The sequence below is a fragment of the Eucalyptus grandis genome, chromosome 7 (assembly GCF_016545825.1).
Source record: "Eucalyptus grandis isolate ANBG69807.140 chromosome 7, ASM1654582v1, whole genome shotgun sequence".
In the NCBI taxonomy this organism is placed as follows: Eukaryota; Viridiplantae; Streptophyta; class Magnoliopsida; order Myrtales; family Myrtaceae; genus Eucalyptus; species Eucalyptus grandis.
Genome location: NC_052618.1, coordinates 41,889,338 through 41,910,788, shown reverse-complemented (window position 1 = coordinate 41,910,788; position 21,451 = coordinate 41,889,338). Strand labels below are relative to the sequence as shown.

Below are 21,451 nucleotides of genomic sequence, written 5' to 3'. Positions count from 1 at the left end.
TATTAATCAATTAGAATGTACGCAATATCTCGAAGAAATATTCAACCCGCTTTTAATTTCCTATTGCGGATGGGGAAACCGAGTGAACAATGATGCAACTTACTTATTCAAAATCGATGAAATCTATTGAAATTCTAAACTTTAATTTTTTGGAGAGATTTATTTCCGAAATTACTTCTTCTTTTTTTCTTTTTTTTTTTACAGAGATCTATTTTAGAATATTAATAAGATATAATATACGCAATATCTCGAAAAAATATTCAACCCGCTTTTAATTTCCTGTCGCGGATGGGGAAATCTGTGTGAACAATGCAAATTACCTTTTCAAAATCGATGATTATGGCAAGAAGGGAGAACCTCCATAGGGAAGAAACGATGCCAAGAAATCTTATAATTTGACCATGCTCCAGAAGCTGCGACTACGACATACCTGCAGTGCTTTCTGCGAAGATGGTGAAGCTCTCGCTCTTCTTCGTCCTGGTGATGCTTATTTCAGGTTCTTCTCACTCCTATCTGCATGATCTCTCCTTCCATTTCGCTGGTTACAGCTTGAATTCCCGCCTTTCGTGTTTTTAGCTATGTCAAAGCCGTAGCTCATGATGCAGTACAGTACACGATAGGCATAGTTTCCGGTTCTTCTCGCTCCCATCTACGTGATCTCTCCTTCTGTTTCGCTGGTTACAGCTTGAACTCGCATGTCTTTCGTGTATTCAGCTATTTCAAAGCCGTAGCTCATGGTGCAGTACAGTGCATGATGGAAATAGTTTCAAGTTTCTTCGTGGGACGTAACCATGCACGGGTTTGCTGTCCGGAAAGTCGGTCTTTTAACGCGACGGATCGACTGGACGTGTCTTTTCATAATGTCGTGTGACCGGATCGTTTGTTTGTTCGTGTCGAAGACACAAGTTTATGAGTCGTATGTCTGATAACCCCGAGTCGCTTCCCGTGCAGGTTCTTGCAGCAGCAGCAACCATGTACGTGTTGATGCGCAAAATGTGTGCGAGAAGATCCTCGAGCAGCACAGCTGCAATTTCTACGACTGCACGAGGCACTGCTCTGAGGAGTATGGTTCGGTCAAGGCAAAATGCATCCCCAATCCAAGCAAGAAATGGCTCCACGCGTGCGCCTGCTACCCCACTTGCTGACATGGTTCCGATACGCCTTTGCTCGTGCCGGTTCGGATAACGGAAATTAGTTGATGCCAATGTTGGATTTCTGTTTGATTAACAGAACTATTATATGATGCCCAATAATGGAAAATTTGATATTAATAATAGCTATTACAATATAGCTTGTTACGATGCATTTATCGTTTATTTATTATCTATTTTGTTATTTATTTGTGATAATAGTTATTCCTATATTACCTACAAAATAGTTTCGTAATGGCCGGGACACGACCTCCTTATAATATAATTAAAACCGTTATAAGTCGTAATGAATTGTTCCAAAGCACCTTTTTGTCTCTCTCTCTCTTTTACCCATCATTCTAATAGTATAGACAATCAGTGTCATTATAAAGATTGCTTAAATAACAAATGTAACTGTTATAACTATTCATATATTGTTCAAAATAATAATATTGTTAGTGCACTGATATGACATCGTTTAGATTAATTCAACATCTTGATTCTATGATTAATATTTATACTCAATGTAAATTTCAAATAAATAATTGATAGTATAATTATATCCTCTTGGACTTATTTGGATACTATTATCTAAAATAACGTAATAAAGATATATGCCCCCACAGGATTTTGTGGAAGTCAGTCCCCACCATTGTCACCATTGTAATTTAAAGCATCAATTTGTAAGGTGAGAGGTAAGGTGAAGCCTCTGATCAAGAGAACTGTAGTGTGATATCTATGCTGTTTGCATCATTTCCTGGTCTAGCTGTGAAATTGTACTTTAGGCCATTGTCTGTTTTGTCTGTATATTAGTTCTTTATAGGCAATTTTCCTCTGGGATGGAAGCTTTATTATGATGTAAACTCTATGATGGTAATTAGAAGTGGGTCACTAGGGAGTGAGGAGGAAGCTCACTTTGATTTTTGAATGGGGAAGTAGGATGTACAAACATTTGATGTTTTCATATCTTCTGGAGAGTCATGCTTTTCAGAGCCCCGTTTTCTTTTCTTCGGTGGATGGTTAGCCAAGAATGAACTGAAATTGGAGGATCAAACTCGTCGATTTTAACTTCTGAAGAATGCTTGGTGCATTAGCATTTGGTTATCTGGAATTGTTCCCAGTTCACTTTATGATTTTCTCAGAGTGAGTTTTTGGTCCTTTTTCTTTTTCAAAGTTAGGTTGTGCTAACTTTGAGGATTTTGTACTCCATGACTCCTTTTCTAGAATTTATTTAGCTTTTATTTATTTATTTATGAAATCAGATATATTTAGATTGAATGAGTAAGATTCTGGCTACACAGACCTTTAAATGATGTAATGATTGGCTCAATATATATATTTTTACTGTGAGCACCTTTATAACTCTATGAGCATGATCCTATCCGGTTCAGTGCTGATCTTTAGCTGTTAGTTTGCTTCCGAGCGTTATTGAACGAGGTGTGTTGTACATGGGGTGCATAAGTGAGTATTGGCCCGACTGACGATGTTGATGTTCGTTATTCAAGATGTAAGTACTCAAACGTACCCTGGCAAGGGAAATGGTTTGGGATTTTGTCGTCGATGTGGTTTGGCCTCATGGAATGCTGATTTTGAGAAGCTTACCAAAGAAATTATAGACTCAATGGACAACGGTAGATGAGGATGTTATCGGACGGAGATCATATATGCTTTGAAATAGCAAAGGTCGGATGCCTTTGAGATTTCAGCCTCCATCTCACCCTGCTGGCTAAAGTTCATTTCTTGGACGTTGGGTTACTCTTTTATCTGCAGGGAAACGAAGGTGAACAACTTACACGAGATGCTCTAATGGGCTAGCTGGCGACGTATCTTTTATGGGTACCGTGAAAAGCCCGATATTTCCTGTCATCCCACGCTCTAACCACCTCCTTTGTTACGTTCAATGATTCGCACGATGAGATGGTGACGCAACACTCGGAAGTTGCCGGTGAGCCCCCACTGTCCATACACGTAAGTGAGCTGGAGCGAAGTCATCTTTATCCATTATAACTTGTCATAGACCATCGTTTTGGCTGAAGTACCCACAGATCGAGCTGATGTCTCATGATGAGAAGCTGAATTTTGTTTCCTCTTGAATTGGTTTCCGAAGTCCGCAACTAAACCGAACAAGACCTATAATTTCGTTTCGACACCGTACTGATTCAGTCTGAAAGGTTTGTGCAGAGCCACGATTCATCTTAGGTAGATCACCCGACTGTTGCGCGAGAACATTGCGTTAAGCATCGACCTTGGCCATTCCCAATCGTGTCCCAAAATGGCCAAATACCCGCGACGGAGTGGCCTCTCTGAAAGCCTCACCACCACATCTCTAGTCAAACAGAAAATGACCCAATCCTTATCCGCTATCCGGAAGTATCTCCTTCATCTTATCTCTTCGAACTCATCAACCCCACTCCTATAAAATGCACTTCCGAAGGCATCGACTCCGGATGATGCTTGAGACCCTGCATCAAGTCTCACACCAGAACCATGCAGACATCAGTAATTTTCGCAGCAGCACCGTCTCTCCCGCTAGCGTCCATCGAAAGGTCACTTGGGTCCCCATGGAAGCTCATGCCAGGGCCACAGAGTAGTCGTTTTCCTCTCGTTAAAGCACATGCCATCGCACCCGATACGTCTACGGTCGAGTATAACTCCACCGCCTCGTAAGTTGCTGCCATCTCATCTTTCTTTCTCCGTTCGGTTGAATACAGAACCACGGGCAGCAAGCGTCCTCCTCGGCTTGTCTCTCTGTGTTCCAGTGTCTTTCCAGCAGAGGCTTGTGAGACGGTTGGAGGGGAGGCCTGCAATGTGGAGATGTATCCGGAAGTGAAGCTGAAACCTGAACCTCGGAGCAGCAAACCCAGGACTTCTTCGGAGCCTGTCGACAGAGAGTACTACGAGTATGATAGCCCCAATACGTGAGCTCTCGTGATCCCCAACTTGTTCATTACTCGGCAATTTCGATTGTTGAATGCATATTGAGTCTGGAGACTTTTACTTCAGGGTGTTTCTAGGAGAGGCCTGTGATGATCTTGGAGGAGAATTCTGTGAGGCTGAATTTCAAAGAGGAGTGCGCTGAGAGAAGAGCTTCTGTAGATCAGTCTGCCGGCTGTGGTATAATAATGTCACCGTGTACCATCTCTTCTGATGCCCATCCTTTTCGTGTTATGTAATTGGACATCCTGTAGCTGCATATATGCCTAAAAAATCCATCCACAATATGGGCTTGACCTTGGAATAAAGATGGGAGTTTAGTTCTTGGAGTAGTCCTCATGTGAATTGTCACATTCAAGTCGAATGATGCTCGGCTATGGAATCTAGTGATTTCGCTATACTTCTGACCAGAAACAGGAGCTATCATGAGAATATATTTCAGAGATGAGAAGCAGCTCATATCTTCTAGTATGGATTTCATACATTTAGAATTTAAGAATCTGGCATAGATACCTTCGATAGATATTCCAACTACCAAAAAAATTGATGTATTGGTAAGGAAAGTGATGCAAGAGGATCTGAAGTTCTCCACTTGATGAACCCAGTATTATACTTCTCCAAAAGGGATATTCAAAATGACATCAAGACGCTAACTTCAAAGATAAGAAAAAACCCTGCTAATGTTTTATGTTGATCATAACTTTCATCAATAGCTACAAGCCAACAAAATGATATCTGGTTGAGAGCAATGAAGGAAATATCACTGCTCGGAGTCATCATCTATTGCCTCCAGGAACAAATACTGAAGAGCTATAGAGTACTTTGCACTTTCTCTTCTAATGGAGTCGCCATTTCCTGTTTTGCTACTGCTGCTGAGAAGAAACGACCCACAGCCATCACCTGTGACGCATACAGCCATTGCAATATTGGGTCATGCGGCATAACACAAAATTTAGTAAAAAGCTAATCAGTTTTATCCTGGAACCAACCTTTTACTGTGAAAATGGATGAAATCCATCTCTTATAGATATATAACAACCGAGGGGAGTCTCCATGATGTGTATCAGCCAGCAGAATCTCGCAATGGCTTTGCTTGCTATGCAAGTCATGTACGACAATAGCCATCACAATTTGTAGTAAAACAGAGTTCAAATGCACAGGGATGGTAAATATTGTCTAATTACCGAGCATGCATTACAGCATTGTGACACAAAGCCAAAGTTCGGACCATTGCAAGGTCTCGCCCCGAGGATTAGCATATTTCTCTTGGCAATTCCTTCAGTAAGACAAACCAAATTATATAGAATTCTAATCACAGAGGTAGCTGTCCGAGTCACTTTGATGATAATCAACCAGAAGGAGAGCAGTGAAAACCGTCAGCGACACAAACACACAAAGGCAAGCGCGCCAGAGGGTACCTCTCATCGAACAGTTCGCCAAAATCATCGACGATAACAGCAGCTGGAAACGACTCGTGCAGGTGAAAGGCCGCAAAATACTTCTTAACCGCTTCATCATCCTCGACATATCTTGAATCAATGCAGAACCAAACGTATCATACATCACCGTATAACCTCTCTCTCTCTCTCTCTCTCTACGCTGTTCTTGTAGCCTAGTAATAAGTAAAGGGACTGGTTCAGCAAATTGCTCACTTCATTTGTATACGCCCAAACACGCCGGACGACGGATCAATGCCCTACAGACAAAGACGGCAGAAGCACGAATCAACGGCTGATGAAGTGGCAACCCACATGAGAGAGAGAAAGAGAGAGAGGGAGGGAGGGAGTTAGTGCCTGAGAGAGATAAGGGGGTTTAGCTTCCAATCTCCGACGGTTGCATATGAAGACAACAGCAGTGACATCGTCAGAATCGCTCCGCAGCGCGAAGTTATAAGCGAACTGGAACAGCAAAGAAGTTTTCCCGCTGCAACATCATTCGCAGCAGCGGAAGCACGGTCACTGTACGGCGAACTGAAAGCTCAATGCATTGGGTCCCCGGTTCTGCACCGACCCAGAAGGAAAACAAGAATGCCCACCACCTGTTTGATCTGATGTGTGCATGTGTCACAGAGAGAAAGAGTGTACCAGGAAGGAGGACCCGAGAGAAGCGTGATGGGATGAGATTCAGTAGCGGAGGAGGCAGCATCGTTCATGCAGAAGAACCTCCTCACGTTCGAAGCCATCTTCGTTTCGATGCGACAAAAAGCTCGGTCGATGCCACGAGCGGGCTGCTTTTGGTTTTAGGTGTTGGGAAACGTCTGCAAAATCCAGAAAGGTCCCTTCCTTTTCCGAAGACAGAGCGTCGCTTTCTTGAGAAAATTGAGGGAAGATGAATGTGTTCGGGAATTCGCTTCGAGGACGGTTGTGTTGTCACGACGAGAGACATTTGTTGGTGTTTGATGACACTTCATGAAAAACCTCTTAGGTTTTATTTGGCGGTATGGATAAAATTTATTCTATCTCTTATTTGATGTTTACCTAAGTCATGAAGTCGGATATAGAAAGGATATGAATCGGATAAAATTATCACGCGGGGAATAGAGGTGAATAGAATTTCTAATCTCTATATTGAATTAACAAAATTGAAATTATATTTTAATATAAATAATATATGAAATTCAATATATATTCAAAATAACAAAAAACAAAAAATTAGTTTTTTTAATTTAATCTTATTTTTTTTATATATTCCACTTTTTTTGGTAAGAATATATATTCCACTTTAATACTATGCTATAATATAAATTTATATATTGCATATTTTAGGTATTTTAGTATTTTAAGTATATTAGTACAATTTACTATTTAATCAAATTTTATTATAGAATGATGGAAGGGGGAAAATGAAAAAAATAAAATAAAAAAGCTAATAAAAATAAATTAAGCAATAGTATTGCAAATTTTTTTTACCATCTCTGTTTGTGAACTTTTGCATTTCTAAACTAATATGCTGTTTATATTAAAAATATACATGATCAACTTTTGTACCATGATTCACTAGTAGATAGGATATAGCAAAATCCATGAATTTCATATTCTATACTATCTAGTCCTGTCCGGGTTAGAAATTCGGACGACCAAACATAGTCTTAAAAGATAAATGTAAAGATGAAAAAGTGGAGAATTCCCGAATTATGCTCGATGTGGCATATTTATTCTTAACTTTTTTTTTCCATGTAATATAGAAAACCCTAAACTATGCTTATTGTGACACATTTATCCTAAATGTTTTCTTGTGATACAAAAAACCTTAAACTTATACTCATGATAAATTTACTATTCGTCAAGGTTTTTTAAGATGATTTTTCAGCCAAAACAACGTGAGCTTCTATTTTACTAAGTCATGTGGAGGTTATGTCAAAGTTATTTGCTTTCTAGCATCCATATAGATATATTTTTAATGGTTTTCATTTGAGAAGGTAAACATGTTACATAAGTACAAGTTTGCCATTATTTATATCACAAAAAGAAGTTTTATGGAAAATGTGTCATAGTAAATATAGCTTAGATTTATGACAACTTTTGCATGATAAAAGAAGTTTCATTTAATTGATAGACTTTTTACAATTTTTTTTTTTTCACTTTTCTAAATTTGGAATGGGCGGTTGTGTATGAGCTCAAGCTACCGGTTAACATATAAACATAATTAGGAAATGAAGATTTGGTATTATTACTTTATAGGAAGAGTAGCATGAGATTCCACCACAGCTTAAGCACACTTGAGCCACTCAGTTACTCGTACAATGTTTAGCCATGATAATTCCTCACTAGATACTTGTACAGTATTTTTTTTTTTGTCATTTTGTTTTGGCTATATATAAATTTTTTATTTTTACTTATTTTCTGACGTGGCATGCACTTAAGGCTGCAACAGTAGCAAAATTGAGCGACTGGTTAATTGAAGGACTTCATTAGAATTAGGCTTCATTCGATTTGCGAAAAATGTGGCATTTTTGGAAAATATTTTCCAGAAAGCTATTTTCTAGGAAAATGCAATTATTTTATGATGTTTGGTCGAAATCTGAAAAGAAGAAAAAAATATTTTTTGTTATTAGGCAATAAATTTTTTTCTTTCACGCACTCTTTTTCAATTTTTATTATTTTATTTTATTTTTTAAAAATATATTTTATTTATATATATTTTAAAATTAATTATTTTATTATTTTTAGGTGAATTCAAGTTTACTTATGTGGGCAAGGGAGGTCGAGCTTGCCGTTCATCAGATCAACGAGCCTGGAGCCCTAGCTAGCTCGCTGCTCATTGGGCGAGCGGCGAGCTAGGGCTTGAGCTCATTATCGATCGGGCAAGCGACGAGCTATGGTTTGAGCTCATTGTTGGCCCGGTGGGCCGCTAATGGGATATTGGTGACCCTCGAGCTTGCTCAAGGCCGATGAAGCTCGAGGCTCGATTGTGGTTAGTCACAAGCGGTTATCATGGTCGGTGACCAGCCAAGATAGACTTAAAAAAAAAAAAAAAAAGGAAAAGAGAAAAACAAAAACAAAAAGAATAAAAATTGATTTTTTAAAAAAAAAAAGAAAAAAAGAAAAAGAAAGATAGAAAGGTTAACATTGGTGTGAAATAAGAGAAAAAAAGTGAAGAAAATGTTTTCCTCTTTCTCGAAAAAAAGAAAAACATTTTCCTCTATCTTAGAAATTATTTTTCCCTTCATGAAAAATATTTTTCTAATCTAATTTATTTTCAGTGAAACAAACATTGAAAAATTTGGAATACATTTTTTCTAGAAATTATTTTTCGTGAAACAGACATAGCCTTATATCCAAAGCATTTTGCCTACACTTTCTCAAAAGTTGATGACTCGATTACCCATTTGACTAAACATGCGACCACATAGTAAGAATAATGCGGAAAATAAGATTGCTGCACTTTTATTTTATGTGATCTAATCCATTCAAGAAAGGAATCCTAGTAATCCACGCTATTCATTCCCGCCCTAGTCTCTAACCTTATAAATAGGTAGAATAATTTAAAAAAATAGAAAATAAATATAATTATCTAAGGTGTGCAAGCATTGTCCTTAAGGATAATATTGTCCCGCATAAGGCTGTAGTGCTTATCCTTCCAAGATACAACAAATCTTCTTTTTTATTCGGTACTAAATTATAGAAAGAAACATAACGACATTATGTGTATAACTCAAAAAAAAAAAAAAAGATACGAAAAGATAAACAAGACATTCTAGTTTATATGTATGTATGTATGTGTGTATGTATCTATATACATATATCACTCTATATCACTTTTCAATTATGTCTAGAGTAACAATTTATAGGTAAAAGAAAGAGAGAGCTGTTAAGAAATAGTTATAAATAAATCGGTAATATAAAAAGAAGATGACTGTTATATAGTCATTATAAAATAATGAAGAGTTTATGTAGAAATAAATGAAATGTTATAAAGCCGTCGTTAGAAATTCGTTATATGGTCTTACGTGACTGTTAAATAACCATTATAAAACGTAATAAAACCGTATGTTAATTGTAGACAAAAAAAAAACCGTTACAAATTAATAATGGTTACCAATTTAAAAATTAGTGACTTTCAATATTTTGACCAGGCACCACAGATCGCATCTATGCCCTCTTTCAACTTCTAGTAAAAACAAAATCTTTTGCGAAGATGATGAAGCTCTCGTTCTTCTTCATCCTTGCCCTCATTCTCTCGGGGCTCTACCGAACACAATCTAAATTTCTTTCGTGTTTTGTAACCGTGCGATTGTCGATGACACGACTCAATAATCAAGTGTTTCTGATGCCCGATTTGCTCTCGCAGGTTCTTGTGACAATCCTCTCCATGCCGATGCACAATGCCGAAGGATAATCGACGGAGATCACTGCGATTTCTACGACTGTACGAGGCACTGGTCAGAGGAGTACGGGATTGTCAAGGCAAAATGCGTTGCCAATCCTAACAAGAGAGGGGCTCGCGCTTGCGCCTGCTACCTTTGTTGACATCGCTCGATACGTGTTCATGGTTGATGGTTTTATTAATTAATGTGATGGGCCTAAGTTGATCCGTCCGCTCATGTTGGGCCTAAAAGCTTGGCCCGCAAGATTAGAGCCCATGGATGAAAGAGTGCGTTAAGGGGTTGCGTCTTTTGGATGAGATGTTACGTTGAAGGGTTGCGTCTATCGGAGGAGACGCTTTGAGGGAAAGGAATAAAAGGCACGTACCTTTTGGATGAGCGTACGTACGTGAAAGACTCTCTCCCCTTCAGGCAACGTACGTAAGTCTCTCTCCATGAAAAGAAAGAAACAGAAAAGAAGAATATGCTCTTTTCTCCCCCTAATAGCAACGGCACGCTCCTTGATTGAATGGGATCAGAAATTTTTCCTCGATCTTCAGCATTGGTATTTAATCTATGTCTAACAAGATACGTTCGATTCCGTGGTGTGCTTTAGGATCGGTGATACATGTGAATTTCCCGGGCTCGTTTTTCGCATTCGTTTTAGGGGTTCGATTTAGTGTCGAATCCGGTTTTTAGGAATCTGCCAATCCCAACAATAGTTCTTTATGAGAGATCTATGATCTGTGCTTACACTAGTGTTGATGAGCAAATAAAATTTGACACTCCTTTTCTCAGCTTTGATTTGTTGTTGTCGTTTGCTTCGTTGTTAACTCCTTCGCCAGGTCTCCGATTGACGATGCTTGAAGTTGGCAATTCGTGCGGTCATGTCACGGTAGTACCCTAATTTAAGTTCAACTCATACGCAGACAATCTATTACGCTGCCAAACACTTTTTAGAGAAAGAACGAGAATCTCAATTAAATTCACTCGACTCATTCTTTGTAACCAAATAGGCTCTTGAGTGTCATACCGTTACGTAAGTAATTTTTTACGAAGATTGATTAGAAAGACTATTAGAATTTGAATAAAGTTTTATGACAAAATTTTAAAAAAATTGAAAAATTTAGGATTGAATTAGTATTTGTATAATAAAATTAGGATTGATTGATATATTTTATATATATATATATATATATATATATATATTTTTTTTTTTTTGTGTATAGGAAAAGATTTTAGAAGTCCCCTTTATTTTTTGGTAGGAAAGAAGTCTCCTTTCTAATCAGGTGCTTTTTGAGTGTGACCATTTATGATATATATTTTCACATGCGAGCTTTATTTTGAATAAATTGATTTTTCTTACATTAAATGGATCGTAGTGAAGTTTTTTTTACGTTCCTTTTCAGTTTACTTTGATATGAAAAAATGTAGATGGACTTATTTCAGTTTTTTACCGATATACACATAAAATCTGTACGATATTTGAACATTCTTGAAAAAAAAATTCCCACGTCTCCATTATTTTTCGGAGTGGAAAACAAACCTACAAAAATAGGGAACAACTTTTTATGATTCCATTTTAATCTTTATCTTATCGACAAAGTATAGTATCTATAATATAATTTTTAGGGTAAATTTTTTTTAAAAAAAGCTGAATTTATTACCCTTGTACTAATTTACTTCTAAACCTTTTAATTTGACCAATTTAATTTTAGATTTTGTGATAATTTGTCACTTGATCTCTTCTAGCAAATTATGACTAGAAATCATTAATGTGGATGCTATATGTGGCATTACCGACGTTGGCGTGAACAACGTTTATAAAATTTTTTATAAAGAATTTGAATTATTTATTGTATTTATAGTTTTTTTCTTTTTTTCTTTTTTGGTTATGCTAGTGAGGGTCATTGGTGACCCTTGCCCACCTTGAAGGCGCTTGCCAGATTTGGGTGAGGGCTGCCTCACCTGCGGTTGGCAGGGTTGTGAAGGCCCTCATCCGAATGTGACGAGAGCTTAACACGATCATGGGGCCATGAAGTAATTGGTGATCCTCATTGACACTGTGAAAAAAGAAAAAAAAAGAAAAAAAAAGTAAAAGTTAAAAATTGAAAATTGTTTACGCAAGCATTAGGTGTGTTTGTGCGGGATGGTCGATGTCTAGTTAGTCGTTTTCAGCCAAATTGTCAAAATATTTATTACTATATTGATCAAAATAAAATGTTTAAGATTGAACTAATTTAAGTGTAATATTTTTTTAGTTTTTTGGGTAATTTTCCCTAATTTTATTTTTTATATTCTACTTTAGCTCGCATTGAGATAGATTTATATAAAATTAATTACATTGTATACTTTGATATCCACTTATATATGAACTTATTGAGGAAATATTTCAAATTGTAAAATCTTTAATATATCATCATCTATTGAAATTTTAAACTTTAATTTTTTTTTGAGAGATTTATTTTCGAAATTACTTTTTCTTATAGAGATCTATTTTAGAATGTTAATTAGTTAGAATATACGCAACACCCTGAAGATATATCCAACCCGCTTTTAATTTCCCGTAGTGGATGGGGAAATCCGTGTGAACAATGCAAATTACCTGTTCAAGATCAATGAATATGGCAAGAATGGAGAACCTCCATAGGAATGGCAAGAAGGGAGAACCTCCATAGGAAAGAAACGAAACCTAGAAATCTTATAAATTGACCACGCACCAAAAGCTGCGGGTGCGACATACCTATAGTGCTTTCTACAAAAGATGGTGTGTCTTATAGGATGGCCGATGTTTGCTTTGGTAGTTTCAGTCAAGATTTCAAAATGCTTATCACTAAATTGGCCAAATTAAAACGTTTAAGACTGAATTGACATAAGTGCAATAGATGATGCGATTTAATGTATGATAGCCATAATATCAAGTTCCGTAACCATGCACAGATTTGCTGTTTGGAAAAGGTGGACCGACCAGACGTGTGTCTTTATAATGTTGTGTGACTGCATCGTTTGTTTCTTCTTGTCGAGGACTCGAGCCGATGACCATTATGTCTGATACCTTGAGTCACTTTGACTCTGTTTGGTAATATTTACGGAAATAACTAATTCTATTTTTTTTGTTCGAAATAAAAAAGAACAAAAATCTGTTTGATAAATTTTTTTATTTTCGAAAATAAAAATTCATTTTTTTTTTCTAAGAATAGATTTAGAATAGAATTATATTTTGTATCATATATGTATGGTATATGAAAAAAAAAGTAGAAAAAAAGTAACTTTTTATTCTCCGAATAATTTTCAACTTTTTTTTAAATTCTTTTGTCCTCTCTCTTCTTCCTCCGCCATCTTTGACGACTAGTTGGGCGAGGTCCGGTAAACTTGCCGGCAGCTTGTTAAGCCATGAGCCTAGCCCTATAGGCTTGGTGAGGCTCGCACTGGCTAGGTGAGTCTTTGGCAAGCTCGTCGGATCTCGCCTCGCCTTGACGAGACTTTGGTGAGTTCACTGGACCTCACCCAGTCTCACTAGCTACAATCATGGCTGGCGACCAACCTAGAGAAGGAAGAAGAAGAAGATAATAGGAAAAAAAAAAAAAAAAAAAAAAGAAAATTATAATGAAAGTATTAAAAATTAAAGGAAATAATTTTTTTAAGAATCCTATCAAATATTTTCAAAAATTTAGAAATTATTTTTAAGGATAGAATAAAAAAATATTTTTAAGTAAAAATTGTTTTCGAGAAGAGATTTGTTATTAAATGTGTCCTTAGGTTCTTGTAGCAGCAGTAAACGGTTAGGTGCTGATCCGCAAAATCTGTGCCAGAAGATCCTCGAGCGGCACAGCTGCAATTTCTGCGACTGCACGAGGCGCTGCTCCGAGGTCTTTCGTACGGTCGAGGCAAAGATGCTTCCGCAATCCTCGCAAGCACTGGCTCCACGCCTGCACCAGCTACGTCCCTTGCTGACATCTTTCTGATTTGTCTTTGCTCATGCCGGTTCCGATAACCGAACTTAGTTGTTGCCAATGTTGGATTTCTGTTTGATTAACAAACTATTATATGATGCCCGATAATGAAAAATTTCAATACCAATAATAGCTATTACATTATAGCTTTTTACGATGTATTTGTTGTCTATTTATCATCTATTGCGTTGTTTATTTACGATAATAGTTGTTGCGTCACGATCCTATATTACCTACAAAATTATTTTGTAATGGCTGTGACATGACCTCCTTATAATATAATTAAATCCGCTAAGTTGTAATGAATTGTTCCAAAGCATATATATATATATTAAAAAAACAATAATGGCACAACCTCCTTATTAATGATAATTAAAATTATCTCTTTGTTTTTTTTTTCCATCACTCTACTAGTAAAGATAACCAATGTCATGATAAAGATTTCTCTACGTTTGGGAACCCATTTGCGAAGCTTTTTGGACCTTTAAAGGCCCTTGGGCAAATGTTAATATGTTTGGCATTTATTTTTGGTAGCTTATTTATTTATTTTGGTCGGTTCTATTTTACTTCTACTCTAACTCTCATTTTCAGATTTTTTTCCTCAGATTTTTGCTCTACCTTCTTGCAGGGCATGAGAGTTGAAACTCACACTTGAAACTAAAGCGTCCTCATCCCAACTCCTTTGAAAATGTGGCGATTTGAACCTCCTCACCTCCTCATTCCATGTTGGAAATGTGGCCACTGAGACAAATCCTAGTGATAGTTTATTTATCAAATGCTAACATTTCCAAGGCTTTGAGTGAAAGTTTTGGCGCCAATCTTGTGTATATTGGTTCAAAGCTATTTATATATTCTTACCTTTACCAAAAAAAAAAAAAAAAAAAAACATTTCCAAGGCTTTTGAAAGGTCATTAGCCTAAGGCTCTCTCCCATCTCCTTTTGGCTTTCTAGCTTTCTCGACATGCAAAAGACCTAAGTTAATGAATATTTTGAATTTCCAATATTACCCTCACTCACTAGTCATTGTTCCACATTTACCCCATTTCTAACATAAAAACCCTCGAATCTCTTGCCTTTCTCTTCCCTCGCCTCATGAACGTAGCTCCTGGTGATGTTGCTTGCCTGGTTGCTTGGTTGACAGTCGTCGTCGATCGCTTGGTTGACGGTTGCACCATCACTCGAAATCTGTTGTAGTGAGGTTCATGGAGGTTGCGCAACTCGACGTCGTTGCACCTAGGGTTTGGCGGCCTTAGAGCCTTCGCTTGGGCTTCGAATGCATCCCTAGAATCCTTCTTAATCCCAACTGTAATGACTGTGGAAGCTCTAAAGTAATGGAATGTCATCTTCATGAAGCACCTAAAGTGGGAGCTGAAGCGCGAGGTCTGTCATGACAGCTTCCTCTCTCTTTGCATCTCCACCTTTGCTTTAATCTTTGCCATTGATGTCTACCTCAACCTGATCGGCAATTTAGTTGCCTTTGAATGGGCTCAGACATAATTTGGTTTGATTGACTAATATATGTCAAAAGTGCAATGACAATGGATTTGTCGCCATTTTTTCCTTAACTTTAGCTTGCTCGGTTAAATTGAATCGCAGCCGCTCAATGTTGCTTAGGATTTTATTATGTCTATTATCATGGATTGTTCTATTCTATGCTTTTGGTTGTAATACTCTTCGTGATTGAGCTTGTTTTGGGAAGATTAGTCCATGTTGTGATTGATGGTCGAATATATGATAGGTAATGCTCTATGATGGCAGCAAGCAACTGTTGGAAATTAGGATTTTGAAGAATGATGAAGTTATTTGTTCTAGTGAGTCATTGATGTTCAATGCTTATTTGGTTGATGTTGGAGAGGCTTGAAGATGATACTTATGTCACAGCCTAATTATTGTTGGGCAATTGGATTTATAAGTTCCCTCTGCCCTGGGTATTGCTTGCTTGTCTCTTTGTCATAGTTGTTTTGTTGGGTGAAATCGTTAGTAGGTGCAATGTGATGAATATGAAGTTCTTGAGTTTTGTTTGTTAAGTTGGTTGCTCATGATGTTGCAACCTGCCCAAAAATGGGAACCAAATTTATACGGTCCTTATGCCTCACATGTATAGATTCTGCATTCCAAATAGCACAGCTTGCTTTAAAATGCCTCCAAAGGACTCCTAACCAGCGGCCTTCTGGGATTGAAGTCATGGAATAATTGGAATCAATAGAAGCTGCTAGTGCTAATAGAATACTACGAGACAATGCTTTAATTCATTTATTATGTCCTTCTTACTTGATGTGATGTAATCAAAGTCTGTTGCTCACATTTTTCCATTTTTCCGAGGATGAATCTTGAGCTTTGAATGTTCATTTCCATTGTACAGAGCAGTTACTAGGAGTTGTCTTCTCTTGTAAGTTTTTTGGAATATTAATGACAGTATATATCAATACGTGCATTGGCTTGTGAATTAAGACATTGTGATTGTACTTTTGCTTAAGGGAAGAACAGTTTTTCTAAGGCTAATCCTTGACTTTGTCAAAAATTTTAGGTTCACAAAAGAAGTCCATTGCTCCTCAAGAATCCGAGCTCTTTAATTTTCTGGCATGACAAGGCTTTGAACATGACTAGAAACTCATTATTATTGCCATCACAAATGTGTTAATGGGGTGCTTGCTCTGCCATCAATCTCCGAGAAGTTTTATGTTGTTTAGTCCATTCCCGGTGATTTTTTAGGTTTGAGATTAGTTGGGCAAATTGATGAAGTTATTTAAAGTGAAGAGCTACTCAGTTGTCCATTCCGACTGAACAAGAAATAAGAGACATGTCTAATTTTTTGTTGCAAAATAAGAGACATATTTCTTATCACATGCCAATATTAGATAAAAATTTCCATATGATATCATAAACAACAAATTTTATTTTCATATTCTAATTAACTTTGCTAATTGCTCAGCATACTTTCTTTACTGTTTGTAGATCTAAGATCGCTATTATTTTCGACACTTCTCATGTGATTTTATTTATTTATAAATTTGTTATCATGTCCTTTTTACATTACTTTCAACATGAAAATATAAAGACTGCCATCGTTGTTTTTTTTTTTTTCAATTTTAACTAAATTAAAATAGAAAAAACTTAAATTGATCATGTTAAAGGACTTTCCAAATATATATATACCAAGCAACATTTTCCCAAATTACAATTTACTAAATAGTCTTTGTATTTCACTGAACCCCTTAGGTTAAAGGCTGTTATATTTTCACAACGGCTTTCCCCAATAACTAATGTAACTGTTACATAGTTATTCATATATTAACAATAACAATTAAAATTATGTTATCGTTAGTGCAATGACAAGACATCGTTTATATTTATTCAATATTAATTTGTAATCAATGTATATCTCAAGTAAGTAACTGATAGTATAATTATAACCTCATGGACTCAATCGAATATTATTATCTAAAATCATGTAATTTAAATATAGGATGCAATTTTTTTAATGGAAAATGAATAATTTTATAAATATTTTGCTATGAATTATTGTCAATGATAAAAAAATTTATTATTTAATTATTTCGAATGATATGACAGTTTTTTTTTATAAGAAAAAGAGGGTTATTATAGCCAATAAACCGTCAAGGGAGAGTTACCAAAAAGTCCCATACCTATTGAGATTGTGCTAATTTAGTTTTAAAATTTTTTTTGTCAATTAAATCTTAAATCTTTTACAAATCTGTCAATTTAGTCCGTCTAGCCAAATTTGATTGGCTACATCGGCCGTGCCACGTTAGCATCGATTGTGCCAAGCTAGTGCTAGCCGACCAAATTTAATTAGATGGATTTAATTAACATAATTAAAAAAATTAGGACTTAATTATAAAAACAAAAAGGTTATGAACCGAATGGCACTATTCTATAAGATTTATGACATTCTTTCTTTTTTATAACTCACCCACTCGTCGTCAAGTCAAATGAGTGTGGTGGAAGTCTTGTCTGCGAACGAGGAGGAGTGAAGATTATCCATTTGTCTTCATAAGGATCGTTTCATCGTGTTCCTCATTGCGACTTGCCGGAATATCATTATGTCACTGTAACTAAAGCTTTCTTCGAGTGGTTGGATGCCTTCCGTCAATGGCTTCTGCGCACCCTTTTCATCTTCCGATCCTTCGCACCTCATCATCTATTGAAATTATAAACCTTAATTTTTCGAAGAGATTTATTTCTGAAATTACTTTTTTTTTACAGAGATCGATTTGAGAATATTAATCGATTAGAATATACACAATATCTCGAAGAAATATTCAACCCGCTTTTAATTTCCTATTGCGGATGGGGAAATCCGAGTGAATAATGATGCAACTTACCTGTTCAAAATCGATGAAATCTATGAAATTCCAAACTTTAATTTTTTAGAGAGATTTATTTCCAACATCACTTTTTTTTATAGAGATTTATTTTAGAATGTTAATCAGTTAGAATATACGCAATATCTCGAAGAAATATTCAACCCGCTTTTAATTTCTTGTGGCGGATGGGGAAATCTGTATGAACAATGCAAATTACCTTTTCAAAATCAATGAATATGGCAAGAAGGGAGAACCCGCTTTTAATTTCCTGTTGCGGATGGGGAAATCTGTGTGAACAATGCAAATTACCTTTTCAAAATCGATGATTATGGCAAGAAGGGAGAACCTCCATAGGGAAGAAACGAGGCCAAGAAATCTTATAAATTGACCATGCTCCAGAAGCTGCGGCTACGACATACCTGCAGTGCTTTCTGCAAAGATGGTGAAGCTCTCGCTCTTCTTCGTCCTGGTGATACTTATTTCAGGTTCTTCTCACTCCTATCTGCATGATCTCTCCTTCCATTTCGCTGGTTGCGGCTTGAATTTGCGTCATTCGTGTGTTTACCTATGTCAAAGCGGTAGCTCATGATGCAGTACAGTACACGATAGGCATAGTTTCCGGTTCTTCTCGCTCCGATCTACGTGATCTCTCCTTCTGTTTCGCTGGTTACAGCTTGAACTCGCATGTCTTTCGTGTATTCAGCTATTTCAAAGCTGTAGCTCATGGTGCAGTACAGTGCAAGATGGGAATAGTTTCAAGTTTCTTCGTGTGACGTAACCATGCACGGTTTGCTGTCCGGAAAGTAGGTCTTTTAAGTCGACGGATCGACTGGACGTGTCTTTTCATAATGTCGTGTGACCGGATCGTTTGTTTGTTCGTGACGAAGACACAAGTTTATGAGTCGTATGTCTGATAACCCCGAGTCGCTTCCCGTGCAGGTTCTTGCAGCAGCAGCAACCATGTACGTGTTGATGCGCAAAATGTGTGCGAGAAGATCCTCGAGCAGCACAGCTGCAATTTCTACGACTGCACGAGGCACTGCTCTGAGGAGTATGGTTCGGTCAAGGCAAAATGCATCCCCAATCCAAGCAAGAAATGGCTCCACGCCTGCGCCTGCTACCCCGCTTGCTGACATGGTTCCGATACGCCTTTGCTCGTGCCGGTTCGGATAACGGAAATTAGTTGATGCCAATGTTGGATTTCTGTTTGATTAACAGAACTATTATATGATGCCCAATAATGGAAAATTTGATATTAATAATAGCTATTACAATATAGCTTTTTACGATGCATTTATCGTTTATTTATTATCTAAATTGTTAATTATTTGTGATAATAGTTATTCCTATATTACCTACAAAATAGTTTTGTAATGGCCGGGACACGACCTCCTTATAATATAATTAAAACCGTTATAAGCCGTAATGAATTGTTCCAAAGCACCTTTTTGTCTCTCTCTCTTTTTTACCCATCATTCTAATAGTATAGACAATCAGTGTCATTATAAAAATTGCTTAAATAACAAATGTAACTGTTATAGCTATTCATATATTGTTCAAAATAATAATATTGTTAGTGCACTGATATGACATCGTTTAGATTAATTCAACATCTTGATTCTATGATTAATATTTATACTTAATGTAAATTTCAAATAAATAACTGATAATATAATTATATCCTTTTGACTTATTTGGATACTATTATCTAAAATAACGTAATAAAGATATATGACAAGTTTTTTTTTTTCGTGAAAAATGAATTATAAAAAAATATTTTCTTATAAGTCATTGTCCATAATAAAAAAATATTTTATTTTTTAATTGTTTCGAGCGATATAACTAATTTCTTTATTTTATAAAAAGAGGATCATTACTAGAGGTGAGCATGATTCGGAAGTAGAACCTGAAATCAAAGAATTTTGGATAACATTGGTTCTAGTTCCAAAAATTGAGGAAGGTGAAATTTGTGTTTTTTTTTTTTTTTTTAATTTTATCTATGCCTTCGCATTTGCATGATTTTGCGATATGTCATGGCGTCTAATTAACTTTTATTTATGATTGATATTTTTATTTTTCTTATGTTTTATATTTTGTGTGTGTCTAAATATAAGTTATAGCTAGTGAATTATAATTATAAGTAGTAATTATTAAATGTGACGATTCACTATAATCGTTTAACGAATAATTAATTCAAGATTTGAAAGATAAGAAGTTATTGTAATCGATAAGTTCCAAATTCCTAATAAAACTCGTACGAATTTGGAACCGCGCACCCTCATGATTACGGCCATCAAGTCAAATTAGTGTGGCGGAAGTCTTATCAGCGAACGAGGAGGAGCAAAGAGTATACATCTTCGTAAGCATCGTTTCATCGTCTTCCTAGTTTCTGTTTAGATATCGTTGCAACTTTGTCGGAATATCATCACGTCATTGTAACTAAAGCTTTCTTAGAGCAGTTGGATGCCTTCCGTCAATGGCTTCTGCGCACCCTTTTCACCTTCCAATCCTTCGCACCTCATCATCTATAGAAATTCTATACCTTAATTTTTCAAAGAGATTTATTTCCGAAATTACTTTTTTTTTTTAAATTTTACAGAGATCGATTTGAGAATATTAATTGATTAGAATGTATGCAATATCTCAAAGAAATATTCAACCCGCTTTTAATTTCCTATTGCGGATGGGGAAATCCGAGTGAACAATGATGCAACTTACCTATTCAAAATCAATGAAATCTATTGAAATTCTAAACTTTAATTTTTTGGAGAGATTTATTTCCGAAATTACTTCTTTTTTTTTTCTTTTTTTCTTTTTTTACAGAGATCTATTTTAGAATATTAATCAGATATAATATACGCAATATCTCGAAAAAATATTCAACCCGCTTTTAATTTCCTGTCGCGGATGGGGAAATCTGTGTGAACAATGCAAATTACCTTTTCAAAATCGATGATTATGGCAAGAAGGGAGAACCTCCATAGGGAAGAAACGAGGCCAAGAAATCTTATAAATTGACCATGCTCCAGAAGCTGCGGCTACGACATACCTGCAGTGCTTTCTGCAAAGATGGTGAAGCTCTCGCTCTTCTTCGTCCTGGTGATACTTATTTCAGGTTCTTCTCACTCCTATCTGCATGATCTCTCCTTCCATTTCGCTGGTTACGGCTTGAATTTGCGTCATTCGTGTGTTTACCTATGTCAAAGCGGTAGCTCATGATGCAGTACAGTACACGATAGGCATAGTTTCCGGTTCTTCTCACTCCGATCTACGTGATATCTCCTTCTGTTTCGCTGGTTACAG

The 21,451-nt window shown here is 36.4% G+C and overlaps 2 protein-coding genes across 2 annotated transcripts; one reads left to right on the top strand and one right to left on the bottom strand.

The window, feature by feature from the left end:
• Window positions 1-3,567: 3,567 nt before the first annotated feature.
• LOC104453553 (light-regulated protein, chloroplastic) lies at window positions 3,568-4,509 on the top strand. Its single transcript, XM_010068145.3, has 3 exons — window positions 3,568-3,793; window positions 3,890-4,048; window positions 4,134-4,509. The coding sequence occupies exons 1-3, from the start codon at window positions 3,618-3,620 to the stop codon at window positions 4,207-4,209; spliced, it is 411 nt and encodes a 136-aa protein (XP_010066447.2). The 5' UTR covers window positions 3,568-3,617; the 3' UTR covers window positions 4,210-4,509.
• Window positions 4,510-4,648: 139 nt separating this feature from the next.
• LOC104453554 lies at window positions 4,649-6,456 on the bottom strand. The gene is given in 7 exon segments (XM_039316528.1): window positions 4,649-4,964; window positions 5,054-5,160; window positions 5,249-5,329; window positions 5,483-5,593; window positions 5,717-5,760; window positions 5,858-5,987; window positions 6,149-6,456. Coding segments are annotated over 7 exon segments (711 nt in total). The 5' UTR covers window positions 6,247-6,456; the 3' UTR covers window positions 4,649-4,824.
• Window positions 6,457-21,451: the final 14,995 nt, after the last annotated feature.

Bases quoted from the DNA above. Each gene is read 5' to 3' on its own strand.
- LOC104453553 (XM_010068145.3), top strand. From the start codon at position 3,618: ATGCAGACATCAGTAATTTTCGCAGCAGCACCGTCTCTCCCGCTAGCG. The intron at 3,794-3,889 runs GTAAGTTGCTGC...TCTGTGTTCCAG, and splicing joins GAGTATAACTCCACCGCCTC to TGTCTTTCCAGCAGAGGCTT. The intron at 4,049-4,133 runs GTGAGCTCTCGT...CTTTTACTTCAG, and splicing joins GAGTATGATAGCCCCAATAC to GGTGTTTCTAGGAGAGGCCT.